The 23,815-nt window shown below is 40.7% G+C and overlaps 1 protein-coding gene across 4 annotated transcripts in view; it reads left to right on the top strand.

The window, feature by feature from the left end:
• The first annotated feature begins 12,783 nt into the window (after nucleotides 1–12,783).
• emilin1b (elastin microfibril interfacer 1b) overlaps nucleotides 12,784–23,815 on the top strand; it is a 97,655-nt gene continuing 86,623 nt past the window's right edge. For all 4 annotated transcript variants that reach the window (XM_084667534.1, XM_084667533.1, XM_084667532.1 and 1 more), the window contains exon 1: nucleotides 12,784–13,383. In XM_084667534.1, coding sequence (XP_084523660.1) covers nucleotides 13,199–13,383 — 185 coding nt within the window. In that variant the 5' untranslated portion in view covers nucleotides 12,784–13,198. The remainder of the gene's footprint in view (nucleotides 13,384–23,815) is intronic.

Here is a 23,815-nt window from a genome sequence, read left to right as displayed (position 1 = left end):
ATAGCCACGATCTTGTTGCTTCGTTCTTCCTTCTTCAAAAAATGTTTTTCAGTCTCTCGCGCACTATCGCTCATAGTAGGAGATGTGGGGGGGTTAGTCCTAAAACGGCCGCTCCAATAGGAGCTTCCATGCCCCGGTGACAGCCCTCTAAAGCCAACTAGGTCTGTGCGTCCCCCCCCGCCCCCTCTACACGTTTTTTTCTAACTGGCTTCGACTGGCTCTGAAATGAGCTAGTTATCCTTGTAGCTTAGCGCTAGCTGTAAATGGCGATACCCCATATGCTAGGTGTTGTGGAGCCATCAAAATAAAAGTCGACAATATGTCAGTGTTCTATGAGGGCCAATCCTGGGAATCAGATAAATCACTCCAATGTGTTCATGCTTCAGTTTTTGTGTTTCAGTAATACTAATCAGGGATTTAGCTGTTATATATGATAGTTCTAGGTACCACCTTTCATTAGAGATAACAATTATACCTTTTTATCCTAAGAATTTGACCTTGGTTACAAGGGTCATTCTGGAGTCTCCAAAAGGCCCTTTTAGAAAACGCCTGGATGTAGTCTTATAAAAACATTTGTCAAATATGAATATATTGTGGTATTATGTTTGACTTTTGATTTGAATTGGGTAAGGCTTGTTTTCAACACAAAATCTAGGCGGAAATATAAACTTTCACTTTCCTTGTGTTCAAGCTTCTATTACTCAACACCAGTAGGACTGACAGGGGTACTGACAAGAAGAAACATAACTTCAGAGTGTCAGTTTTCAAAAAAGTCAATTTACATGCATGTACTCCAAATGGTTCAAGAACAGCTGTCAATTTACTTTGGTTATGCTGTTTAGGCGTTTATAGGCATATTTAACAGGATCCCAAAGGGGTTAAGAGGACTCGTTACTCCCGAGTCCTTGTAAGGATTTGTTCAAAATGAACAATTTGTTCACGAACAACACATCACCAGAGCAGAGTTGACAGCCAAATGCACGAACACTACCTGACGAATGACGTGACTGATCAAACTGTAACGTTACTGAAACTTTAATATTCAACACACGGTAGGTCTGCCACAAGGTCTTTAAACACTTTATATTTACTTATAAGTCTACATATTAGACTAATAACACGTCTGTTCCACACGATAGGTCTACTACAACTTTTATTAGCTTGTAGATACATTACATTTTAACAACAAACTCGCTCAGTATTCGTTCGTGCAATTGGCTGGCATGTCCCGCCTCCTGCCAATGGCATATACTTCCTGATGCCGCATGCAAGTTAAAGATTGAACCAGAGCCCGTTTGAACTCCCTCTAGCCGCGTTGAATGCTTTTGGGGGAAGGACTGAATTGCGCGTGCGCGTTTCTTTCAGAAACTCTCTAGGCTTCTGTAAAACGAAAAATGCCAAATTAATTTTTTCTACTCAGTAATATGAGTTTGGAGATCGTTTGACCCAAAAATCGAAATAGTGATCAAAATTTGATTAATTGCACAGCAGCCAACTGTGCACAGCCTGTAGCGTAGAGGATTTTACCACAACTGCTGTTGGGATGAAAAAAAATAATTTTAGAATCAAATGTTTTTAGAAACACGGTAAAGTGATGTCAGAGTTGTATGTTCAATCATGGTTTGTTGTACTCTAATGATTCATTATACATTTTAAGATCCAGTGTTAATACACTCCGAGTTTTAAAACCTAGAATCGCCTCTAGCCTGTAGTATGCTCATTGTTTGTAGGCTATTCACATTTTGTTGGTGTTTCTTTGTCCTATTGTTGCAGTGGATTTAACAATTATACATTGATATGTGGATCTGGGCGTGGGATTAGTTCAAGTGTAGAGAATCATGTCAAACTAAAAAGCAAACAGTGTTGATGTTCCTGCTGGTAATGAAAGACCCAGCTTGTTAGGGCACAGCTTAATAAGAACTGAGACACATCACAGGTGTACCCTTGCAGCAATCACAGCTCCTCTACCTGCCTGCCATTCTGCAACAGAAACAAGACACAGAAACAGACCGAGAGAGGAGAACCAAACAATGCACATAGAGCAAACAATCTAACATGGTTTAAGCCATGATCAGAACAAGCATAACTTCCTGATCACTACAAGTCATTCAGGTAACGGTAATGTCCTATTGACTCATACAGCTGTGAACAGTATCCTTTCTCAAGTATGATTTAACAATTATAGCCTACTAAAGAAGCCGTACTTTCACAGAACCACAACCTAGAATAGTCTAGGTGACCACAATACAGTGTTTCATGCTTGTAAAGTTTGCATTCATTACATTTGTTATTTTGCTTGTATTTGGTTACTTCCCAACATGTGGCAACAGTGTAGTTTAATTGTTTTGAGTTTGTTTGATGTGTTTGCTAACCTGGTGGTGCTAATGAGTTACTAATGGATGTAGCCTGTTGCTAATGGAGTTTTAATTTATAATTTTGCCTTCTGACTACACTTTTCTGTTTAGCACTGGTGTAGAAGTGCCAGACAGCAAATTAAACATATTCATACCATCAGTGAAGGATTACATGTTTTGTGTGGACGCTACACTAACAGAAACCAGCAGACTGTTATAACATGATACAAAAGTGTATTTGTCACTAGCCTATTAATATTGCTCATTATGCTAAGCTTTAACACATGATTGTATACCATTAAATTCACAACTGCAGACAAAATCAACGTATTTATTATAGATCTATAAAGTCCCTGGTGTCTGATACACTCAAGTGGAGCATCTCAGAAGACTGGACAAAGAATACAGGAATCAGGGCAGTTAATTATTCTCACATTATGGGGAGTTTTACTCACAAGAAAAGTCAGGGGGTGATAATCAACATAGCCTTTGCAAGCACAGAAAGAAGACGTTGCATGCTGGTCTAGATAGCTTTTGTTTAGGCCTCTAGATAGAGCTCCTAGAAATGTCCTTGACGCTCCTTCTATTTTCCTTGTTCAAAGTTGCATGGCAATATACATTGGTAATTTTGTGTCCTGACCTACACTAGTGTCAGGCATGTCCTAGTCACACTTACAAAGAACTAACTTATGGCTATGCAGGCATAAGCAAACGGCAAAATGTCAGTTTATCAATGATACAAGCAACATAATTCATAGATAGGAAAAAAAAAATCCTGGACATGACCAAGGGTTATGTTCTGATAAGCTTAATATAGCAGGATATAGATCAAACATTGTTTATTACATTCCAAACAGTATAAAAGTAAAAAAAGTTATTATTGTTAACGGATCAGTGGTTAAGGACAGACCTCTTCAATACACAGTAGTCTAGGGATGTAGGTCGGAGGCTATTTCTCTAAAACAAAATGTAAGGTAGTATCAAACATAGGAAAAGATCAAAGTTGATAACATGTAGACTACATATAAATGTATTTTCAGTCTTAAACAATCATTGTTTTGGCTACACAAAGGAAAGGATGAAAGTGACAAAAAAGAAAATACCCCCCAAAAAGATAATATGACCTGTCTTGTCCTTCTGATAGTTTTTAAATTGAATAGGCTGAACATCAACATGTAACAACAAGTATAGCCTAGAAACCGCATCCACGGAGGTGGTTTACATATACGTGGAAGTAAAAATAGGCCCAGCACGCAGACATTTTTTTTGCCTTTACTTGAGCGCAAAATATTTGAGTTTTGTGTAAAATAAACATTTTTCAATTGGTAAAACCGTGTCTAGTGAAGGTGATATTTTTTTGTCTCTTAAAGGTCACATTACATGAAAATTTCACTTTAGGTTACACAACACTAATCTGAGTTCCCCTTGCCTGCCTTTGTTCCCCCAGTGGCTGGAAATGTTGATAGGTTTAAACCAAGCCCTGGGTATTCTTCTCCGCCTTACAGAAAATGGAAGCTCAAACGGTCGGTTTTGAAAATCCCCTATTTTTACGTAACAATAGGGAAGCTTACCTCCCCTCTCTCTGCTTTGCCCAACCAGAGAATCTGGCCAAAAAGAAAACTGTGCTACGACCGTGCAAGTGTTTTTAACCTCGAGAGACATCATGGTTTGCAAACGAACAAATCATTACAATGGCTCAGTTTTGATGTACAAAGTTCCTTCATTTGAGTCTCTGAAGACCCAGTGTCTTAATTGTATTTTCTCTGGAAATGCGCCAACACTGTTTCCTCAACTTGAACTAATACAAAGCTGGCCTTGCTGAAATACAAATTCTGGATCAGTACAAACTCTCCTTGGTCCAGCTACAAACCTCGGACAAGTTAAGTTAACTAGTGCTATATCCTTTTGTTGCTTCACTGTGTATGGTTACCAAGCTTGCTGCCCTTAGAATGTGGCTTTAATATTAGCTCTGCAGCAAACAGCTGAGTTACTGTCGCTAATGTAAAGCTAGATAGCATCAAGTGTGTGAATACACATGCTGTAACAGCAGTGTTGTATACACTTCTTTGTTATTTGGATAACCATTCAGCTGTTGGTGTTATGGCGCGCACAATATCCACCTTTCCCCTTTCCCCTCATTGAAATTACTATGAGTGTTCACCTCTGCAAACCAGGGTGATCAGTTGAGAAACTGCAAATTCGCGGCATCTTACAGCAATGGGGCTACGAGCCATTGCGATACATCCATTGTAAACATTAGCGCTTGGTGCCGCCCCTCTTTTCCGCATTAGCATTTAAAGCAACAGACAGAGAAACAGTGCATCTTGAGGAAAGATCATTGTGGGACTGCTCGTAGTGGCTGTGATTATGTAGCCTGGCTCTGCCCTCCTACGTACTTCCGCTCAATTTGGATTTCGCTTCAGTAGTAGGTCTGGGAGCTAGGCTCTGAAGTCGGTTTCTAGAAACACATTTTTTGTAGGTCCAATCAGTGAACAGAGGGAGTGGCTGAGAACGATGACGTTAATGTCGTGCACTAGTTTGAGTAGTTCAGTAATGGCGGAGGAGAAAGTTGCGAGCGAAACTATTCTGCGGTTGTGGCAACAACGCTGCCGAATATAGGTTAAAGCCAGAGCAAAAACATACCTTGATGAGTTTTGTTGGTGGCCATGATGTTGTGGCCCTCCTCCCCACGGGGTTCGGGAAAAGTTAGATTTTCCAGCTACCTCCGTTACAGTAGTGGTGAAGGAGTTGGCTAAGGCGAACGCTTGCGATTGTTATGGCAAATCAGAGTGGCTCTGGGCGGATCCAATAGTTTTAAACTTCAACACAGGACCCCCCTTCTAGGAAGTTAATGTTTGTCAATGGAGAGATCCCAGACCCTCTGTACAAATGTAATGTACGAGGGTCTGGTTAGGACCAGGATAGTGATTATGCACCAAACCTGAATTTCAGGAAAGAGACTTCAGATACAGTATTAGGGGACCACTAAGGCCTATCTACCTTATTCCTAGCTCCCATGATCCATTTCCTGAATTATAGGCGCGACTTCCAGAGCCGGCAATTGTCATGGTAACGCTCATAAACGGTCATTGCGGTAAACAAATTCTGATGCGAAATTAAACATGTGGGAACACAGCCTGTTACACCTGAATCGGGACAGTTTGATCATACCTCTGCCTTCTACTATCGAGGGATGGGAGGCCGACCTGAAAAAGTGGCCTAAAATAACGTACACAAGCATATTTAGCTACTTTATTAACTCTGTTGCTACGGACAGGGGAAGCGATAAATAACCTGAAAAGCTCTGAGTCTTATCAGTAGCTAGCTACCTCCACAGCAATAAAGTTGGTCGCGTTTTAATTAAGGAGGTGTGGGACACAACCTTATCTACCTTAAAGCAGACTTAAAGCCTATTCAGAGTCTAAAAGTCCCACATCACCGGTCCTGGGTTTTAGTTTCATCGTCAGGTGAAATAGAAACGGCTGGGTGCTCATGTGTTGCTGGACCAGGACACAATACTAACCCACAAAAATTCCTGTATGAACACTTGCATCGCACCTTTACTGACAGTACTGCAATTAAATCTGTGGAGGTCTTTCGTAACCCACACAAAGTAAGATGTGGATTTCCTCCGTCGGCCTTTTGTCCACAAAATGAAATGATTAGCTACACATACGATAGTGTTTTGGGTGGTCTCTTCAAGGCTAGGTTTTTCAGCTACATTTTTTTGTAGTCCTCATCTGTTGGCAGGCGAAGGAAACTGTACCGTTTGTCACAAGAACAATCCCTTTTTGTTGTGGGTGTGTGTTCAACACACTGTCATTGAAGCCACAGATTTAGCTATATCTGGTTGTTAGCTAGTAAAGCCGAAAACAGCGCAACGGGTAGCCTACCAGAGCTCCGCAATTACATTTTATAACAATGATAATAACAATCAAATGACAACATATGTTTAAAAACAAACCAGTTTTAGTTAAATTACTGTTGAAATAACTTTCGAAAGAATCACTGTTGACGGCTGGCTGGGACTAAAGTATAGCAAACTGCAACGTCCGCTACTCACCGGAAGTTGCACCCATAATCATTTCTACAGTAGACCCCCTGAAAATAAGGTGGATATAAAAGCTTTCAAAAACAGCGTATCATGTGACCTTTATTTTTTCAGCCCCACCCTTACGTTTCTTAGCCTGGTTTTCCATTGTTATTCTTCTGCCGGTGGTCCCGATGGCCAATCCGCTACTGCGGGGCTGGTGGTGGATTTTCAAATCATATTATTTGAAATTCTCGTGCTGTCAGGGGGTATGCAGCACCCTCATCACTCCTATTTCCCGCAGCCATGGGTATTCCCTCTCCACTGAAATCCAAAACTCAGCCAGTGTATTGGCTGAGAACGCTACCTTTAACATTTGGTCGCTTCACAGTTCAACTAAATTCAATGCATCTTCCTGGTTGGATGTCAGATGGTTTGCTGTACTTAACGTGAATAGAAAATCAAAAGCCTGATGGCTTTTTTATTTGCATGCATTAATTTAACTACTATTTTTAACTGTTTAAAATGTTGCCTAAAATATGTTATTTCAAATTGTTTTAAATTGTTCCTTGATTTCTGGAAATCATCTTGTGACCCCCCTCACCCTTCTCGCGACATACTTAAAAGTATGGCGACAACGTTATCTGGGGTGTTCGTCGCCAAGAGGAATAACAGGACTCATTAGTCACTGTGTTTATCAATGAATGGCACTTTATTCAGAACATAGCGTAGTATCTCTGAAGTGTAATTAACATGGCGACAGCGCATACATACGCACAGAGTTTATATAGTGAACGTAACAATATCACGCACGACATTACATGACATTACATGACATCTCCCCCTTTCAAGTATGCATACTTTTTAAGCAAAAACTCTTAACACATTAGACAAGAATTTCTTTCTTTATTATTATTTTTTCTTTACTGAACATCTTTAACTAAGGGTGTGGGTAGACTACCAAGATCCCTTAAGATGGGACAGGGGTTATTCTGCCCTGTATGTCCTTCATCTCACTAGCTCACATACTTTAGGTTTGGCTTTACAGTCCTCCCAAACCTGGTTACAAATTGACCCAAGGGCTTAGGGGTACTGGGGGGTTTGGTGGGAATGCTCTGGGTGTGGCCAAAGCCCAGCTCCGCTGGCCCCTGTAGGTCTTCTTGCCGAGGAGAATCCGTCTTCGAGGCAAGGCCGGCTCTCGACTCACCAGTTGAATGTGGCGCCGGTTTCTCCTTGGAGTGTTGCCTTGCTCTGTCTCCACAGTGAAGGAGTGTGGCGTAGCCTCCTGGCACTTCACAGTCGCGGTGGTTGTCCAGGCCTTTACTCCATCAATCTTCAGCCTTACTTTATCACCGATGCTATGTGACGGAAGAGGTTTGGTGGAGTACCTGCGGTTGTAGTACCTTTCATAGCACTTCTTTGCTTTTGTATCATTTATTTTGATGGTTTCCAGGTCAGGCCACACTGGCCGCAGGTTCTCGTTCAGGACTGGAAGTGTTGTGCAGATCTCTCGACGCACCAACAGCCTGGCAGGGCTCTCTTTTGTTGGTTCTGTTGGAGTTGAACGGTAACTCAAAAGTCCAAGTGGGGTTCATCCTGTTTCAAGATCCATTTTGCCGTCTTTACAGCACATTCGGCCATGCCGTTGGATTGTGGAAAATGAGGACTCGAAGTCACATGTTGTAAGTCATACTCTGCTGCAAAACATCTGAACTGTTCAGCTGTGAATTTTGGTCTGTCATTAACTCATTCACAAAGTCATTAGGTCATTAACTCTTCTGGTGTTCCGTAAGGTACGAAAATGCTTTTCAGCTTTTGTATGACAGTTTCTGAGTTTGGCTTTGGCAGTTCCAATATCTTGAGCCATCTTGAAAAGTAGTCAATTACAATCAAACACTGATGAACCTTATGCTCACACAAGTCAGCAGCCAGCTTCTGCCAAGGTAGGTCTGGCAGTGGTGTAGTGAGCAGCGATTCTCTGTTCTGGCATAGTCTGTGGATACAGCAGTGTTTACATGACAACACAAGCTGTTTCACGTCACTGGCTATGCCTGGCACATCACCTCTGTAACATTCTCTGCACTTGGTAAGGCCTAGATGGCCCTGGTGTATCTTCTGGAGCACTTTGTCTCTCATGCTTTCAGGGTTCACAATTTGTTTACCACAGCGCAGCAGTCTATTGGCTTCACTAAATGAGCCACGCTCTTTGCGAGGCACTTTTCGATCTGAGCGTACCTCTTTTCAGCGTCAGTCAGGATGCGTGAACAGAAGGCCACTGGCTTCAGTCTTCCATCATGGCTCTGCATGACTCCACCGAGCCCATAGTTGCTGTCATCAGCACTGACGACCGTTGGCTTTGCTGGGTCAAATAACTCTAGGACCGGAGCTGACGAGATTAACTGCTTCACTTCTGTGAATACTTGTTTTTGTTGCAGTCCCCAGCACCAGTCACGCTCAGACTTGAGCAGCTCGTTGAGCAGTTGGAGCACAGTGGACAGGTTAGACAAATATCGTCCGATGTAGTTCACCATCCCCAGCAGCCGTCACAACTCACTGATGTTTTGGGGCAAATCCATTGCTACAATGGCCTTGGGCTTGGGGCAATGCCGTCTTTGGTCACCACTTGCCCTAATAAGTCAAATTCTGGCTTGCTGAACTGACATTTCTCCTTATTTACCCTTAGACCTGAGGCCTGTACGGTGTCCATGACCCGCTTGAGTCTCTGGTCGTGAATTTCCTGTGTTTCACCAAAATGTCATCCATGTAGACAACTGTCCCGTCGTGCCCCTGCAGTAGCACAGACATCTTTCGTTGAAAGATTTTGGGCGCTGACGTGATGCCAAAGGTTGACCTTTTGAAGCAGTGTCTGTCCAGCGGTGTTATTAGGTGGTCAGACGTGCACTGTGTTCTTTTAGAGGGATTTGCCAAAATCCACTCTCGGCATCCAGGCTGGAGAACACTGTACTCTTGGCTAACTTGGGAAGTATATCGTCCAACGTTGGTAAGATGAACTTCTCTCGTTTCACATTTTCATTAAGTCTTTTTAAGTCCACACAGATTCTTATTTTTCCATTCTTTTTAATCACCGGCACCATAGGAGCGCACCATTCAGTTGGTTTGGTTATTTTTCCTATTATGCCCATTGACTCCGTTCTTTTCAGTTACTCCTCTACTTTGGAGAGTAGGGGAATAGGAACTTGTCTTGGTACGGCTACACTGTACGGCTGTGCATCGTCTTTTAAGGTGATTTTTACTGAATCCCCTTTGAGTGTGCCCACACCACTGAATGAGCTGACTTCAACCAAGTGCTTAATTAAGCCTAGTTTAGTAGCCACAGTTTGGTTAAGGAGGTTTTCTCCACTGGTTTTCACAACCACTAAACGGAAACAGGCGTTTCGTAGCTGTCCATTGACACAGGCTTTAATTTTGGCTAAAAACTGCCCCCTTGTGGCCACAACACCACCTGGGCTTTGCAGCTTGTTTTTCATCTCTACGAGTTTGGGCTTTGTGGTTTCAGACATCACTGATGCATCCGTGCTGGAGTCAATCTTGAACGAGACTGGCGTGTGTGCTACAGTCAGAGCGGTGCGCCATGGTGGCTCATCTTCAGCTAACAATGAATTCATCATGCTTTGCTCCTGCTGCACTGACATACATTCTTCCACATTAGTTTCAGTTATTTCATGTACAGCTGCTTTTGAGTGGCACACGGCAGCGTAGCATCCTACTTTACACTTTAAACATTCTTTCCCTTTTGCAGGACATTCTTTTGCCATCTTGTCTAGTCTTTATAAAGGCCTTTCCTATTAGTCAGTAGCCAGTTCTTTTGTGTTCTTTCTTTCTAATTGATTTTATGTTGTCCACGTGCTGTGCATGTTTCTCTCCTTCAGTGTTCTGAGATTTTATTAACTCGCAATGCCTAGCCATTTCAATTGCTGTGCGCAATATGAGGTCACTTCTCATTTGCAGTTTTTGTGACACTTGTTTATCACGGATTCCAATCACTATGCAATCACGCATCTGTTCATCTTTCTGTGCTCCAAAATCACAGTTTTTGGCTACCTTATAGAGCTGAATGACGAATGCCTCCACATTTTCTCCAGAAAGTTGGACTCTTGAATGGAACTTAGCACGTTCATAGATAACGTTGCGCTTCGGGATAAAATGTTCATCGAACTTGGCCTACGTTGTATTTATCGCTATCACCTACTGCTGCGAACGTGAACAACATGAATGTGCTCAGCCTCTGCTACCATCAAATATATCAAGGCATTTACCTGCACTACTTCGTCATTCTCCGTGAGCAGCAACGCAACCCGGTATCTGGCAAACCTTTGCTTCCAGTCCGGCCACGCTTCGGGCTTGCGAAAGTTTAACTGCTCGGGCGGGGAAAACTTGGCGAAAGCCAGGGCAATGCACACTCCAGTACCAACAAAATAACATCCTCACACACTTTTCTTCTGACACCATGTGGCGTTAGTCGTTGAGACGAATAACATGACTCATTAGTCACTGTGTTTAACAATGACTAGCACTTTATTCAGAACATAACATAGCATCTCTTAAGTGTAACCAACATGGCGACAGTGAGTACATGCGCATAGGGTTTATATAGTGAACGTAACAATATCAAGCATGACATAACATGACATCATCCACAAGTAGATGCAACGAACGTAGGCAACATATCCAGAAGTAAATGTCACATGACATTAGGCAGGTTCTCCATGTCCCTTTCCGTTCGCCATAACTGTATACATCTCATCTTTCCCATCAATGCTAGCCTGGCAGCGCCAAACACAAAGCAGCCCTTCTAAAGGCTGTTTATGAATCCGAAGAACGCTAACAACGCGAGGTTGAGATGGCTGTTTTCTTGGCTATTGCGCAATACTCTGGACTCGCAGTAGGACAACACTGGCATTATCAGCGCAACATTTTATAAACTTTTGCTGTATAGTGCTTTGTCGTTTCATTAATTTGATAGGATTATGAATAAATGCAGCAACTAGTGTCTGCACTGCGATGCTAGCTAGGTTATCGAGAAGTCGGAGCAAATTTACAAATTAGCCATTTCATCAATAAAATAAGCACATTTTCAGCAACTACACTGCCCACTTCTTGTTACATTTTAATTCAGATGCTGATTTACACGTACCGTTTAGCTGAAATATGAATAGTAAAAACCTCGAACAATGGCGGTCAAAGGATTTTGTTCGTCTTGTTGATCACGGTAAGCCCGCCCCTGACGCTTGGTTCCTACTTTAGCCCATCTATGTTGTGGTGCTACTTAATGGGGTGGAGAGGGATAGAGGAGATTATATGAACATTTTAAAAGATAAGAGAAGGAATGATGTGGTGGAGCAAAAGAGAGGAAGAGAGGTGGGAAAGGAAGACACAGGAAAAGGAGAAGAGAGGGGAACAAAGGTGAGCAGAACTGTTACATCATCAACATTCTCTACTTAAGCAATGAGCCCTAAGAGGCCATGTTTTGCACTGATTTTAGAACAGGTAAGGGGAGTTGTTAGGCACGACGCGAAGCGGCGAAAACCCCCTTACCTGTTCTAAAATCAGCGCAAAACACGGACTCGCAGGGCTTATTGCTTTTCTAAAACTGTTACTACAAATATTTGATATGGTTTCATAATTAAAAACAATTACAAACAAAATAGTTTAATAATAACCCGTCATTCTTTCGCCACTACAACGTGTAGTTCCTACATAAATCGTTGCCACGCAACAGCCAGATGGACACCTTTGCCTTCTTTTTTATTTGAAATATTAGATGTGCAGTAATATGGAATGTTAAAGAATGTTATGAGGACAACCTGTAAGGTTATGCTGGATTTTACAACGGCATGGAACACAATATAGCCAATCACAATCAAGGATGGGAACAACTTGTTTTAGAATCAGTGTTTTAACATGTTGTATGATTGTAATAATCTTGATAGAGCTAGTTTTTTTTTTTTTTAAAGAGAGTAGCAAACCTTTATGCTTAACTCCCCTATTGTAGTTAGTTTTCTATGGAACAGCACTCTTGAAGCAGAAAAAAAAAAAATAGTTAGGATTAAAATAAGTTATTCTAATCAAGATGATGTAGTCAGATAGGCGGCTATGGAAAAGCTTAAAGGGTAATTAAATACGATGAAATACGAGCAGTGTAACTTGGAGGACTCATTCCAGACTGAGATTATGCAAAGTTGACTGTTGAAAAATGCAATTGCGTTAAGGTTATCTGAGTTGTCCTAAAACAGTTTAATTTTGGAATACAAGGCTGATCTTGGATCTGTGTGGTAGATTTACAGAGGGAGGGGTCGGTGTGTGCGCGAGGGAGGAAACGAAAGGGGACACGGGGGAGAAAAAAGTAATTCCGCTTTCTGCTGAGTTTGACACGCTAACCATCTTTCGCTCTCACTAGTTACAACAGACTGGCTTAAAGAAGAATATTTTCCCATTCTACAATTCTGGAAAAGAGTAAGACAGTTTAATGGAAGAGCATTGACGTGCGTGTATTATGGCTGCATGATAATCATTGTTAGATGTTTCATGGTAAGGATTAAGTGGAATCGTCTGGTAGACCTGGATTTCGATGTTAAAGTGAAGGCGGTTTTGCCGTTACGTCTCTCCTCCGGTATTTACTATGGGCCGGTAGTATGGACTTCACAGACTACGGAGAGGGAGAGCGCGTCGCGGCAGTTCGGAACTTCCTATAGCTTCCCAGCAAAGGAATAGAAGTTCAATGACAAGCGGATCGAGGATTGTAGTTGTTTTAATTTTTTTAAATATTGCAGTCAATTTTAGTTAGTGTGAAGGGATGGCTGGATTGGTATTCTTCATAGTACTGTGCGGTCTGGCGTTTTTTGGAAATGTAAGGAGCAAGTCCTACCCGCAGCGCTACAACCTGTATGCTGGACAAACCCAGGCCCAGGCCCAGATACAAACCCTGGCCCAGGCCCAGATACAAACCCAGAACGGCGCTCGGGCGGCAAGCAGACACAGGTATCACACACACTTACACGTGCGCGCGCACGCAGAGAGACGCCAAAGGGCCATCAGCTAACATCTTACAGGACTTCATGTGTTTATGTGTTGTACACGTCAAAGCTGATCATTCTCAGTTTTGTAATATCCTTACCATGCAGCTGTATGGGTTTCTTTTAGGTCTCACACAAGTAAGGAATGCCCCACTCCCATCCTATAACTGAGATTAGTTTGTGTATTCATACACACAGTTTTTACTGACCATAAGAAATTAGTCTGAGATTTTAGAACCAATAAGTGTGGACTAAACACTTGCTGGGTTAGGTTTGCGGTGTGAGAAGGGACAGTAGAGAAAGGGAGAGATAGGGCAGAGAGGATGAGAGGGTTAAAGGAAGGGGGTAGTAAATGTAACACAGATGAAAATCCCTTTTCTCGTCCAAATGTTCCATCACCTTCCTTTTACTTTGGCTGGAGGCGGGGAGGGGCAAAAGAACAAAAGTTGTCTCAGACACACACATTCTCTCTTTTTCTCTCTGTCTGCCAAATGTGACGTGTTGTCCCCTCTATTGCTGTGGTGATGCAATGCCATGCACTCTAAAGTGGGGCTGCATTGGTTGCCTGAATACAGCTGAGACTACAGGAGTGTAGAGCAGACCCAGTGTAGGGTACATTGAACTAGTGTATCAGCGCATTAAGAGTGTGTTAAGGGAGCAGTTGATTGAGTATGGGTGCCTGTCTGAACTCTGTTATAACAGATGTCAAAAGCATTCCACAAGTAATGTGTGTGTGCGTTTGGTGTATATCAGTACTCATGTAAGAAATAGAAAAAATAATTAAATGTGTTTGTTGTTTCTGTCTCATTGATAACTGAGTAAATGGAGTTGAACTAGTAATGCAGTTAAGTCTAGTGTCTATAATGTAGAGTAGTTAGACTGGTGATGCATGCATCAAATATAGCATTCTGCAAAACCACAATCAAATCTAAATAAAAAAATGCAACACTCAGCAGGAACATTTTATCGAGAAACATTTCTGAAAGATAAACTTTGCAAGGCATTGTCCTCAACTCTCTTCAGGTCTGCCAATATATTTGAACAATAAAGTCTGTCCCTCCCCCCCCTCTCTCTCTCTCGTGTAAGCTTAAGAATATCAAAGATATTCCAGCTTCCTCAGGAGGGCCTTTGTGTAACTTTATGGTGCTGGGATGTGGGTCCCTATTATGTAGGTCATGGGTCAGAGACCAGGGGCAGATGACATGTGCCCTAAAAGTTTTTTTGACTAGGGATCCAGTGACATGTTATCTTATCTGGTAAAGTTAGCATTGAGCCAGAGGGTGTAGTTATTTAAACATCATAAATTAACATTAGTGCTGTCAAACGATTAAAATATTTAATCGCGATTAATCGCATTAATGTCATAGTTAACTCGCGATTAATCACAATTAATCGCACATTTTAATCTATCCTCAATGTCCCTTGATTTCTTTTTGTCACATTCTTTTTTTCAAATTTGAATGCTCTTATCAACATGGAAAAGTGGTTCGGATTGCTTCGTGCCAATATTTTTTTTATTGAAAACAACATTGCAATCGCCTGGCTTTGACGAGGGGGCGGAGAATTCGCATCAGCTGTGTGCTTGGCCATCAAGTGGTATTTCAGACTGGACGTGCTGCGATGATAGCTCAGTTTACAACGACAAAACACACAGATCATTGGTCTTGTCAATGGAACCATTTGGCAACTTTTTTAAAGTAAACTCTCCATTCAGAATCTTATTGGCATCCATTTCGGCATCTCGCACTCGCCATCCACTCAAAACGTAACGTTAGCCTACTACAAGAGAATGTCTAATATCCGTAAACGGGCTCTGCTACTACTCTTTAGTCGGCTCGCAAGCCAAACAAGTGTTTGTTTCTCTTTAGCCGGCTGTGTTTGTGGCGCGCCTGTTGTTTTGTTTCCGGTCTAGCTAGATCCGGTGTGGTGTTGTAGTTTTTCTAAAGTCGGTAATTGTTGCAACAGCATGTGAAAAAAACTACAAAGTCTGCAAGGCCAAAAAGAGCGTTAATCGCGCGATAAGAAAATTGACGCCGTTAATTTGGGTTTGCGTTAACGCCGTTAATAACGCGTTAAACTGACAGCACTAATTAACATGTCTGTTTAACACACATATATAGGTCATTTAATGAAGTTGTTAGTAGACCAATTATTTTTCGCATGGACAGACGTCCGACAGCAGGGATGTTGAGGGCCGTCCCTGTTTAGCATGGACTCCCGTCGCTAAGGGGAGCCCAGAGCATGAACGGACGGAGATGGCAGCTGAATGTTGACAGGGCCGTCCCTGTGTAGCATGGACGGCCTGGCTGTATTCTACGTCAGAATCCATATCTAGTATGAACATTGTCTTAAATAAAAAAATTGCAAATAGCAGTGTAAGCCAAAAGCAGAAAAGTGGGCCAAATAAAACTGCACTTGACATTATATGCATGATAATAGGACCTCCGAAACAATAAAAGCATAATAACCGTCACAATAAAATACAATTTAAAAAAAGTGTTTGGCCTAACATGTTTTGTTCAAATACAAAACCCCACCATCAATATTGCATCAAATGAGGCTGGATACTCCTCTACAAGTTAAAGATTACAGTACATGTTACGCCACCAGTCACTCAACGCGACCTATAGTTCCAAACATTTTATTTTCCAATGTCAACCCCATTTGTTAGGGTTTCTCCGGTAGGAGGGAACCTATTGTTTTTGTTATTATTATTCTTCTTATATATTTTTTTCTCCTTGCGCCCCAATATCTCAAAGTCCCTGGTCATACATTTTCTATTTTGGCACATTGATACTACATCCAAGTGGGTACCTCCACACCAAATATGGGCCACATCAGACCATAGGGGGCGCCACAGGTAACGCCCAAAAGTAAGATTTCAAAGTAATGGCATTTCCACCCCATTGCTCCAATTCTTCTGAAATTTGGTGTACATGCCTCATTTTTTATGAGGTACAAAAAAGCCTCAAGGACCCATAAGGTCCACCATGATGGCTTTTCTTGTTCAGTGATAATTTGGGAAAACCTTAAATTGATCTCCTCTTAAACAAAAGGTAAACTTGACTTGAAATTTGGTACAGATATGTATAGTTGATGTATTGAAAAACTTTACTTAAGACAATTGAATCAAATACAAAATGGCTGAAAGGGGTGTATTTATGTCAATGTATTTTTAATGTCATTGACTCAGTATGTTTGTCACTAAATCAAATGTATTTTTGAAGAATGGTTCAAACCTAATAGGCTTTAATGTGACACGCCCCTGAAGTACCTTGCAAAGTTTCACCTTGATATGTCCAATGTCAAAATGAATGAATTACAGCTGTTTGAACTTAGACCAAATGCTCGCCATTGGAGAAACTACTTATTTTATTATGCAGTTACTGAACTTTGTGTAATCCATGTCTGGGAATGGCTCAATTGGCTGAGATGATGTGCTGGTAAGCAAAGGTTCAAAGGTAGGTTCAAAGCCAGTCAGAGTCATAGTTTTTTATTTTTCAGTCTGACAAAACAGTTTCTAGTCTTCTGATCAATCCTACGGTTGTAAAACATAGCAATGAGTGTTTATTTGAGCCCATCATAACACTCCGATCATCTCTTTAGCGAGACTGTGTAAACCACTTCCAAACAAGCCAGGTTCACCACAGTAGCTAGCTACTTGTAGTCTACGCATGTTCAAGATAACTTTATTGGTTATCTTTAATGAAGTAAATTGATTATTCAGGTGGATCCCTTGCCTGTTGCACAAATTCATTTCAGTAACGTAAGCCAGAACACATCCCCACTGATGCTAGCCATGATTTGATCCCCCATTTGACCCCAAACAACCTTTGAAAAAAACTATGAGTAAGTTATTCTTTACAGCAGAAATCGAGTCACCCCGTTTTCCCGTTTTAATAGGAAATGTATAAGCAGTTTAAACTTTGGCTGAATCTAACAATGCTTAGCACAGCAGAAACAGCTTACTTTTTTATACAGTAACTGAACATGACAATATTCAACACTGAGAATAGCTCAATGGGCTAAGACGGTGACCTGTAAAGTATAAGATCGTAGGTTGGAATCCAGCCACTACATTTTGGCCTGTCATAATTTTAATTATCTGTTTAGTTCAACAGGATGACATCAATCTGAAGTACCACAAACAATTTCACCTTGGTATGTCAAAATATGATTGAATTAGAGCAGTTTCAATGTTGGCTGAATCTAACAACTAGTGCTGTCAGTTTAACGCGTTATTAACGGCGTTAACGCAAACCCAAATTAACGGCGTCAATTATTTTATCGCGCGATTAACGCTCTTTTTGGCCTAGCAAACTTTGTTGTTTTTTTCACATGCTGTTGCAACAACTACCGGCGTTAGAAAAACTACAACACCACACCGGATCTAGCTAGACTGGAAACAAAACAACAGGCACGCCAAACACTCGTTTGGCTTGCGAGCTGGCTAAAGAGTAGTAGCAGAGCCCGTTTACGGATATTAGACATTCTCTGGTAGTAGGCTAACTTTACGTTTTGAGTGGATGACGAGCGCGAGATGCCGAAATGGATGCCAATAAGATTCTGAATGGAAAGTTTGCTTTTAAAAAGTTGCCAAATGGTTCTATTGACAAGACCAGTGATCTGTGTGTTTTGTCGTTGTCAACTGAGCTATCATCGCAGCACGTCCAGTCTGAAATACCACTTGATGGCCAAGCACACAGTTGATGCGAATTCTCTGCCCCCTCGTCAAAGCCAGGCGATTGCAATGTTGTTTTCAATAAAAAAAATATTGGCACAAAGCAATCCGAACCACTTTTCTATGTTGATAAGAGCATTAAAATTTGAAAAAAGATTGGGACAAAAAGAGATCAGGGACATTTAGAATAGATAAAAATGTGCGATTAATTGTGATTAATCGCGAGTTAACTAGACATTAATGCGATTAATCGCGATTAAATATTTTAATCGTTTGACAGCACTACTAACAACGCTTACCACAGGTGAAACCGCTTACTTTTTTATACAGTAACTGAACATGACAATATTTAACACTGAGAATAGCTCAATGGGCTGGGATGGTGACCTGTAAAGTAAAAGGTCGTAGGTTGGAATCTAGCCATTATCTTTTGGCCCGTAATCATTTTGATTATCTGTTCAGTTAAACAGGATGACATCATTCTGAAATACCAAGCACAATTTCATGCAGTTTCACCTTGAAATGTCAACCGTTTCTTAACCTGTCCCAAAACTGACCAGAGCTAATACAGTGCCCTTTCTATTCATACAATCTCAACAGTTGGTGTGTAGCCGAGAGGATAGAGACACTGACTTGTAACCTTATGCTCATGAGTTCAAATTCCCATTCAGCCAGTTGTCGACCAAACATTTAGTAGTTTTGCTCTCTTGTTGTGCAACTTTCGAGCTTCTACAGTGTACATGTTTATAATATTTTTCCATTTTGCGGAGATACCCGCATCGCTGCTTGCGGCTATATATTTTTCCATGTTTCCGTAGCAAGTTCGCTGGTAATTTGATCAAATTACTGCATTTTTTCAAATTTGAACACATTAGTGGACCTCTTATCAATTGTTATAAGTATTAATTTATATAGCTAACTTTAGTTAACCCGTTAATTAGTAGCATCACGTATATGTGATCGTTTGAAAGCGGGCCCCACAGACTACCGTCACACATGTGATTCTAAACATTCCAACCGACTATTTTCCGATAAAAACTATATGACAAATGCTATAGTATGGCTTCAAAATTTACAATTAGGAGGCTTACAAGTAACACTAGCAGGTAGTAGCATTGCTACGAGTATTATGCTAGGTTGCTAGGTAACGTAAGCTAACTAAAGCTAGCTAGCTTTCGTTTTGAAAAAATAACTCACTCTGGTGGCAGTGTCGGTATTATTTAGAACTCACTCCTCTAAAGGTTAAAGCTTATCGTAAGATATAGCTTGTTAGATTCTAAATGCAGTTAGAGCTAGACTGTAGGTCAAGCAGTGTTTCCCACACATATTAATTAATACACACATACTAATTTGTGGCAGTGTGCCACAGAATAAACACCGGCCGCCACATATTGCATTTAGTAATTATTATTTTTAAACACTATTTAGGTAAAACACGCAGCGTATTAGTTATTTTTATTAACAAAGGAATTATTTCAACCCCCACGGGTCTGCCCCGCTCCGCCACAGATAGCTTTTTTAATCTGTGGGATTGGGTTTTACTTTAGCTAGCTAGAGAGCACGTCTATCATAACCCGAAGTCCATTGGTCTGTGAAATTAATTCTAGTTATTGGTGTTTGTTGGCATACAAAGGTAGCTTCAAGTATTCTCTTATTAGCCTAGTTAGTACATCTGATTAGAGCCAACAACAATGAATTGCAGATTATGGGGTCCCCTATCGTCCACCTAGCTTTCGACGCTCGTCAGGAATTCCAGGTCCACTCACTAAAAACAAACTTGACCCTCTCACTGCACATATTGTATACTAAAATGTTTTATTGAATGCCTTGTATATTCTGTTCTATTTACCAAACTCCTTTCTTGTCTTGAATTGAGCTGAAATTGCTGGTGTGATTGCTATTAGGGATGGGCATAATTAATTGAGGATCGACTATCGATCATTAAGAATTTCGCCGATTACATTATTTGTTCATCGATAAAAACTAATGCGTGTTCTGTTGCGTAGTGTGAGTCTTGAAGAAATGCAGTGGATTTCGCTATGTGGCAGCAATTAAACATTTGCTGACATACAACAACAAAGCCAATGTTTGTAAAAAAAAAAACGCCACAGGCATACTCAGTTATGTATTTCAAAAGTAAACATGACGAAGTGTAGCGTGAGACCATTTTTGATTTAAAAATTACTTTGTTCACTGCCAACACTGCAAAGCTGAGTATAAATACAACTCCTCCACGACTCAATGCTACCACTGGAACAACGTAGTGGCGGTGCATCCAGCTCTCGGTGTTAGCACGGAGGAGCTGCTATGCACAACGAGCAGAGCAAGTATTGTTGAGGGCGAAGGTTTTTATGAAGCTTTGTTAATTAGCCGGAATAAAAACGAAGGTCAGTTGTGTTTGAGCACCTTTCTAGCTGTCGGCTCCGCTTCTAGGAGTTAGCCTACATAAATAGTTGTTCTTCTTGTAATAGCTACAGATCTCAATGCGGAAACACGCTGTGTTTTTTCTATTTTCACTGCATTTTAATATATTCTATAAATAGGGAATTTTAATATAACATTTTTAATGATGAATCGAAAATTGATCGTTAATTCTCCCGACGATCGATTAAGACAATTTCATCGAATGCCCATCACTAAATGCTATCTAGATTAGATTCAACTTGCATCAAGTACTACAAATATAAATGTTAACGTGATCAATTGTAAGTGGGCTGATGAATTAAAAAACGTGTATAACGAGTCCCATTTACTCAAACAGTCAAAAGTTAAATGTTCAGTAGAACAATAGTCCTCATTAGGCAACAATCGAGATGTGCTGCCAGTGCCGCCGCTCCCATAACGCTCACTACGCGCTGTGCGTAGACTGGGGAACCTATTGTACCACAATTCAAAAGTCTGATTCCCCCTACACAATTCAAGCGTCTTGAGCCCGCCTCTCCTTCAATTTCATTAGTTGAATCTGTAAACCAATAATTTTCCTTTCTGCCCTCAGTTTCAGTTCGTAAAACTCCTATCTGCATTTAGAGCACACTGAAGTGCAAAATGGAAAACACATTCATAGAAATGGAACACACCATATGAATGACAATGACTCTGGAGAATGAGCCATTTCTCTTTTTGTGAAATGTCTCAGTGTAGGCCTGCTTTTTGCATGGTCAAACTTTAAACAGCACACAAATATGCAGGAAAAAAAAGTTGTATTTCAGTACACACGGAGAACAGTACAGTACTGTCAACCGGCTTGCCCCCCCCCCCCCCCCTGGCTGTGAAAGTGTGTGTTCTTCTTCCACGGTGTGGTTCTCTTTCAGTCCTGCAAAATATAAAGTAAGTAAGTCAAATGTATTTATACTGTGCTTTTCACAGACAGGGTCACAAAGTGCTTTACAATGTACATTGTCAATATAAGTCTAATAATAAAATTCTAATAATAAAAATTAATAAAAACTGAGAAAAAATATAGCTGCAAGCAGCAATGGTGGATTACTCCTTCAAAATGGCAACATTTTGTAAAATTGACATAATAGATAGTTACACTGGGATTTGCCAGAAGACTTGAAACTGTCATTTCTGTCATAATAAATAAACATTTTCATACCACTGACCGGATTAGAACCCACCTCCCTTCGCACATCAGTACTGACTGACATGAGTACAGACTCAAGATAATTGATGTTCAGTTTTTGTATCAGAAAATAAGAAATTTCTTCAATGGCAAGCATTGTCAGATTTGGTTAAAGTTCAAACAGCTGTAATTTAGTCACTTTGATATATGGGACATAAAAACGGGACAACGGGATGACTGGGTTGGTGCTGTAAAGAATGGCTTACTCGTAGTTCTTTAAAAAGATTGTTTGGGGTGCCATAACTTGTCATGGAAGGGAATGTCAAACATGTCAGCATCAGTGGCGATTTTTCCTGGCTTAGGTAACTGAAATGAATTAGCACAACAGGCAAGGGATCCACCTGAACAATCAATTTACTTCATTAGAGATAACCATTAGTCTTATCTCTACCATGCGTAGACTACAAGTAGCTAGCTACTGTGGTGAACCTGGCTTTTTTTCTAGTGGTTTACACTGTCTCGCTAAACAGATGATCAGAGTGTTGTGATGGGCTCAAATAAACACGCATTGCTATGTTTTTACAACCGGAGGATTTATCGGAAGACTAGAAACCGTTTTGTCATAAAAAATTAAAAACTATGCCTCTGACTGGTTTTTAACTTTCAACCCTTTTTTTCCTGTACAACGTCTCAGCCAATTGAGCCATTCTCAGACATAGATTATACAAAACTGGATAGTAAAAAAAGCTGTTTCTCCAATGGCGAGTATTGTCACATTTGGTTGAAGTTGGCACAGCTGTAATTCAGTCATATTTTTATATATCAAGGTGAAACTTTGCATGGTACTTCAGGGGCGTGTCACCTTGATAATACCAAAATAATAAATATAGCTGCAAGCAGAGATGTGGGTTCCTCCGCAAAATGGCAAAATATTATAAATATGTACAATGTAAAAGCAAAACGACTTCATGTTTGGCCAACAACAATACGCTGAATGGGGATTTGAACTCATGAGCAGAAGGTTACAAGTCAGACTCTCTATCCTCTTTGCTACACACCAACTGTTGAGATTTTATGAATAGAAAGGGCAGAGTGTTACCTTTGGTCAGCTTTGTGATAAAGTTTAAGAAACTGTCTACATTTCAATGTCAATTGCATGAAATTGCACATGGTACTACTTCAGAATGATGTAATCTCAAAGCCAATAAGGTTTGAAAAACCATCAGTCAAAATGACATTTGATTTATTGACACAAATATATTGAAGCAATGTGGACATTTACATAAATACAACCCTTTCAGCCATTTTATCTTACTTATCTTATCTTCGTGGTTTGCTGCATTGACGTCATGGCCGATCAAGCGCTGTTTGCTTACTTTACTTCATTTATAATTAAACTTAGTCTTTAGGTTAGTGAAGATGCGGACTAAAACGCTTTCTTTAACACATTTTTTATTTAATTAAACAGTTTGGTCCGGATTTGAGCATTGGCAAAATTGAAGCTGTCAGAATAATGACAAAACACACGTCAAAGTTGTCGTGTGTGAGTCTGGCCAATCATGAAATAGCTGTGTCGTCATTAGAACCCTTGCAGTTGCTCTTGAGAAAATGCGCTCGGTTACAGGGGCGGATTTACCCATTAGGCAAAGTAGGCAACCGCCTGGGACCCCTTGAAAGACTCCATAAAAATACTATATGATCAATAATAACTATAATAATAATAATAATACAAATCAATAAAAAACTTGAAAAACCTCCCGCAAAAGTATCAACAAAGTACCAACAGAGCGTTTATTCTATTTGTGCCAACGCAGGTTTCCCCTCCCACCCCATTCTACTGTGGACTATTCCATCGATAGCAGCAAAGCACATAATTTCAGTTGGTTAATATGAGACAGTAGAAGAGTGAAGTGAACTATTTGCTAAATGAAACGCAACTCCCCGAGTGGAGCACAAAAGAGAAAGACAAAGACGAGAGTAAACAGGTAGTTGCCAAACTGAAACTACTGAAGGAAACATCATTTTTTTCTCTCTCCACTGGTGTCCAATGATGCGGCAGCTAGCACAAGTGCTGCTCAGTGAAGTTTTGCTAGCAACAGCAGCTACTGTAGGCTAGCTTGCTCGTTGCACAATTTATAAGGGTCAGCTTCT

This window comes from Hypomesus nipponensis, chromosome 12 (genome assembly GCF_054491055.1).
Source record: "Hypomesus nipponensis isolate SF chromosome 12, ASM5449105v1, whole genome shotgun sequence".
NCBI lineage: Eukaryota > Metazoa > Chordata > Actinopteri > Osmeriformes > Osmeridae > Hypomesus > Hypomesus nipponensis.
This window is presented reverse-complemented; position numbering and strand designations above follow the sequence as displayed.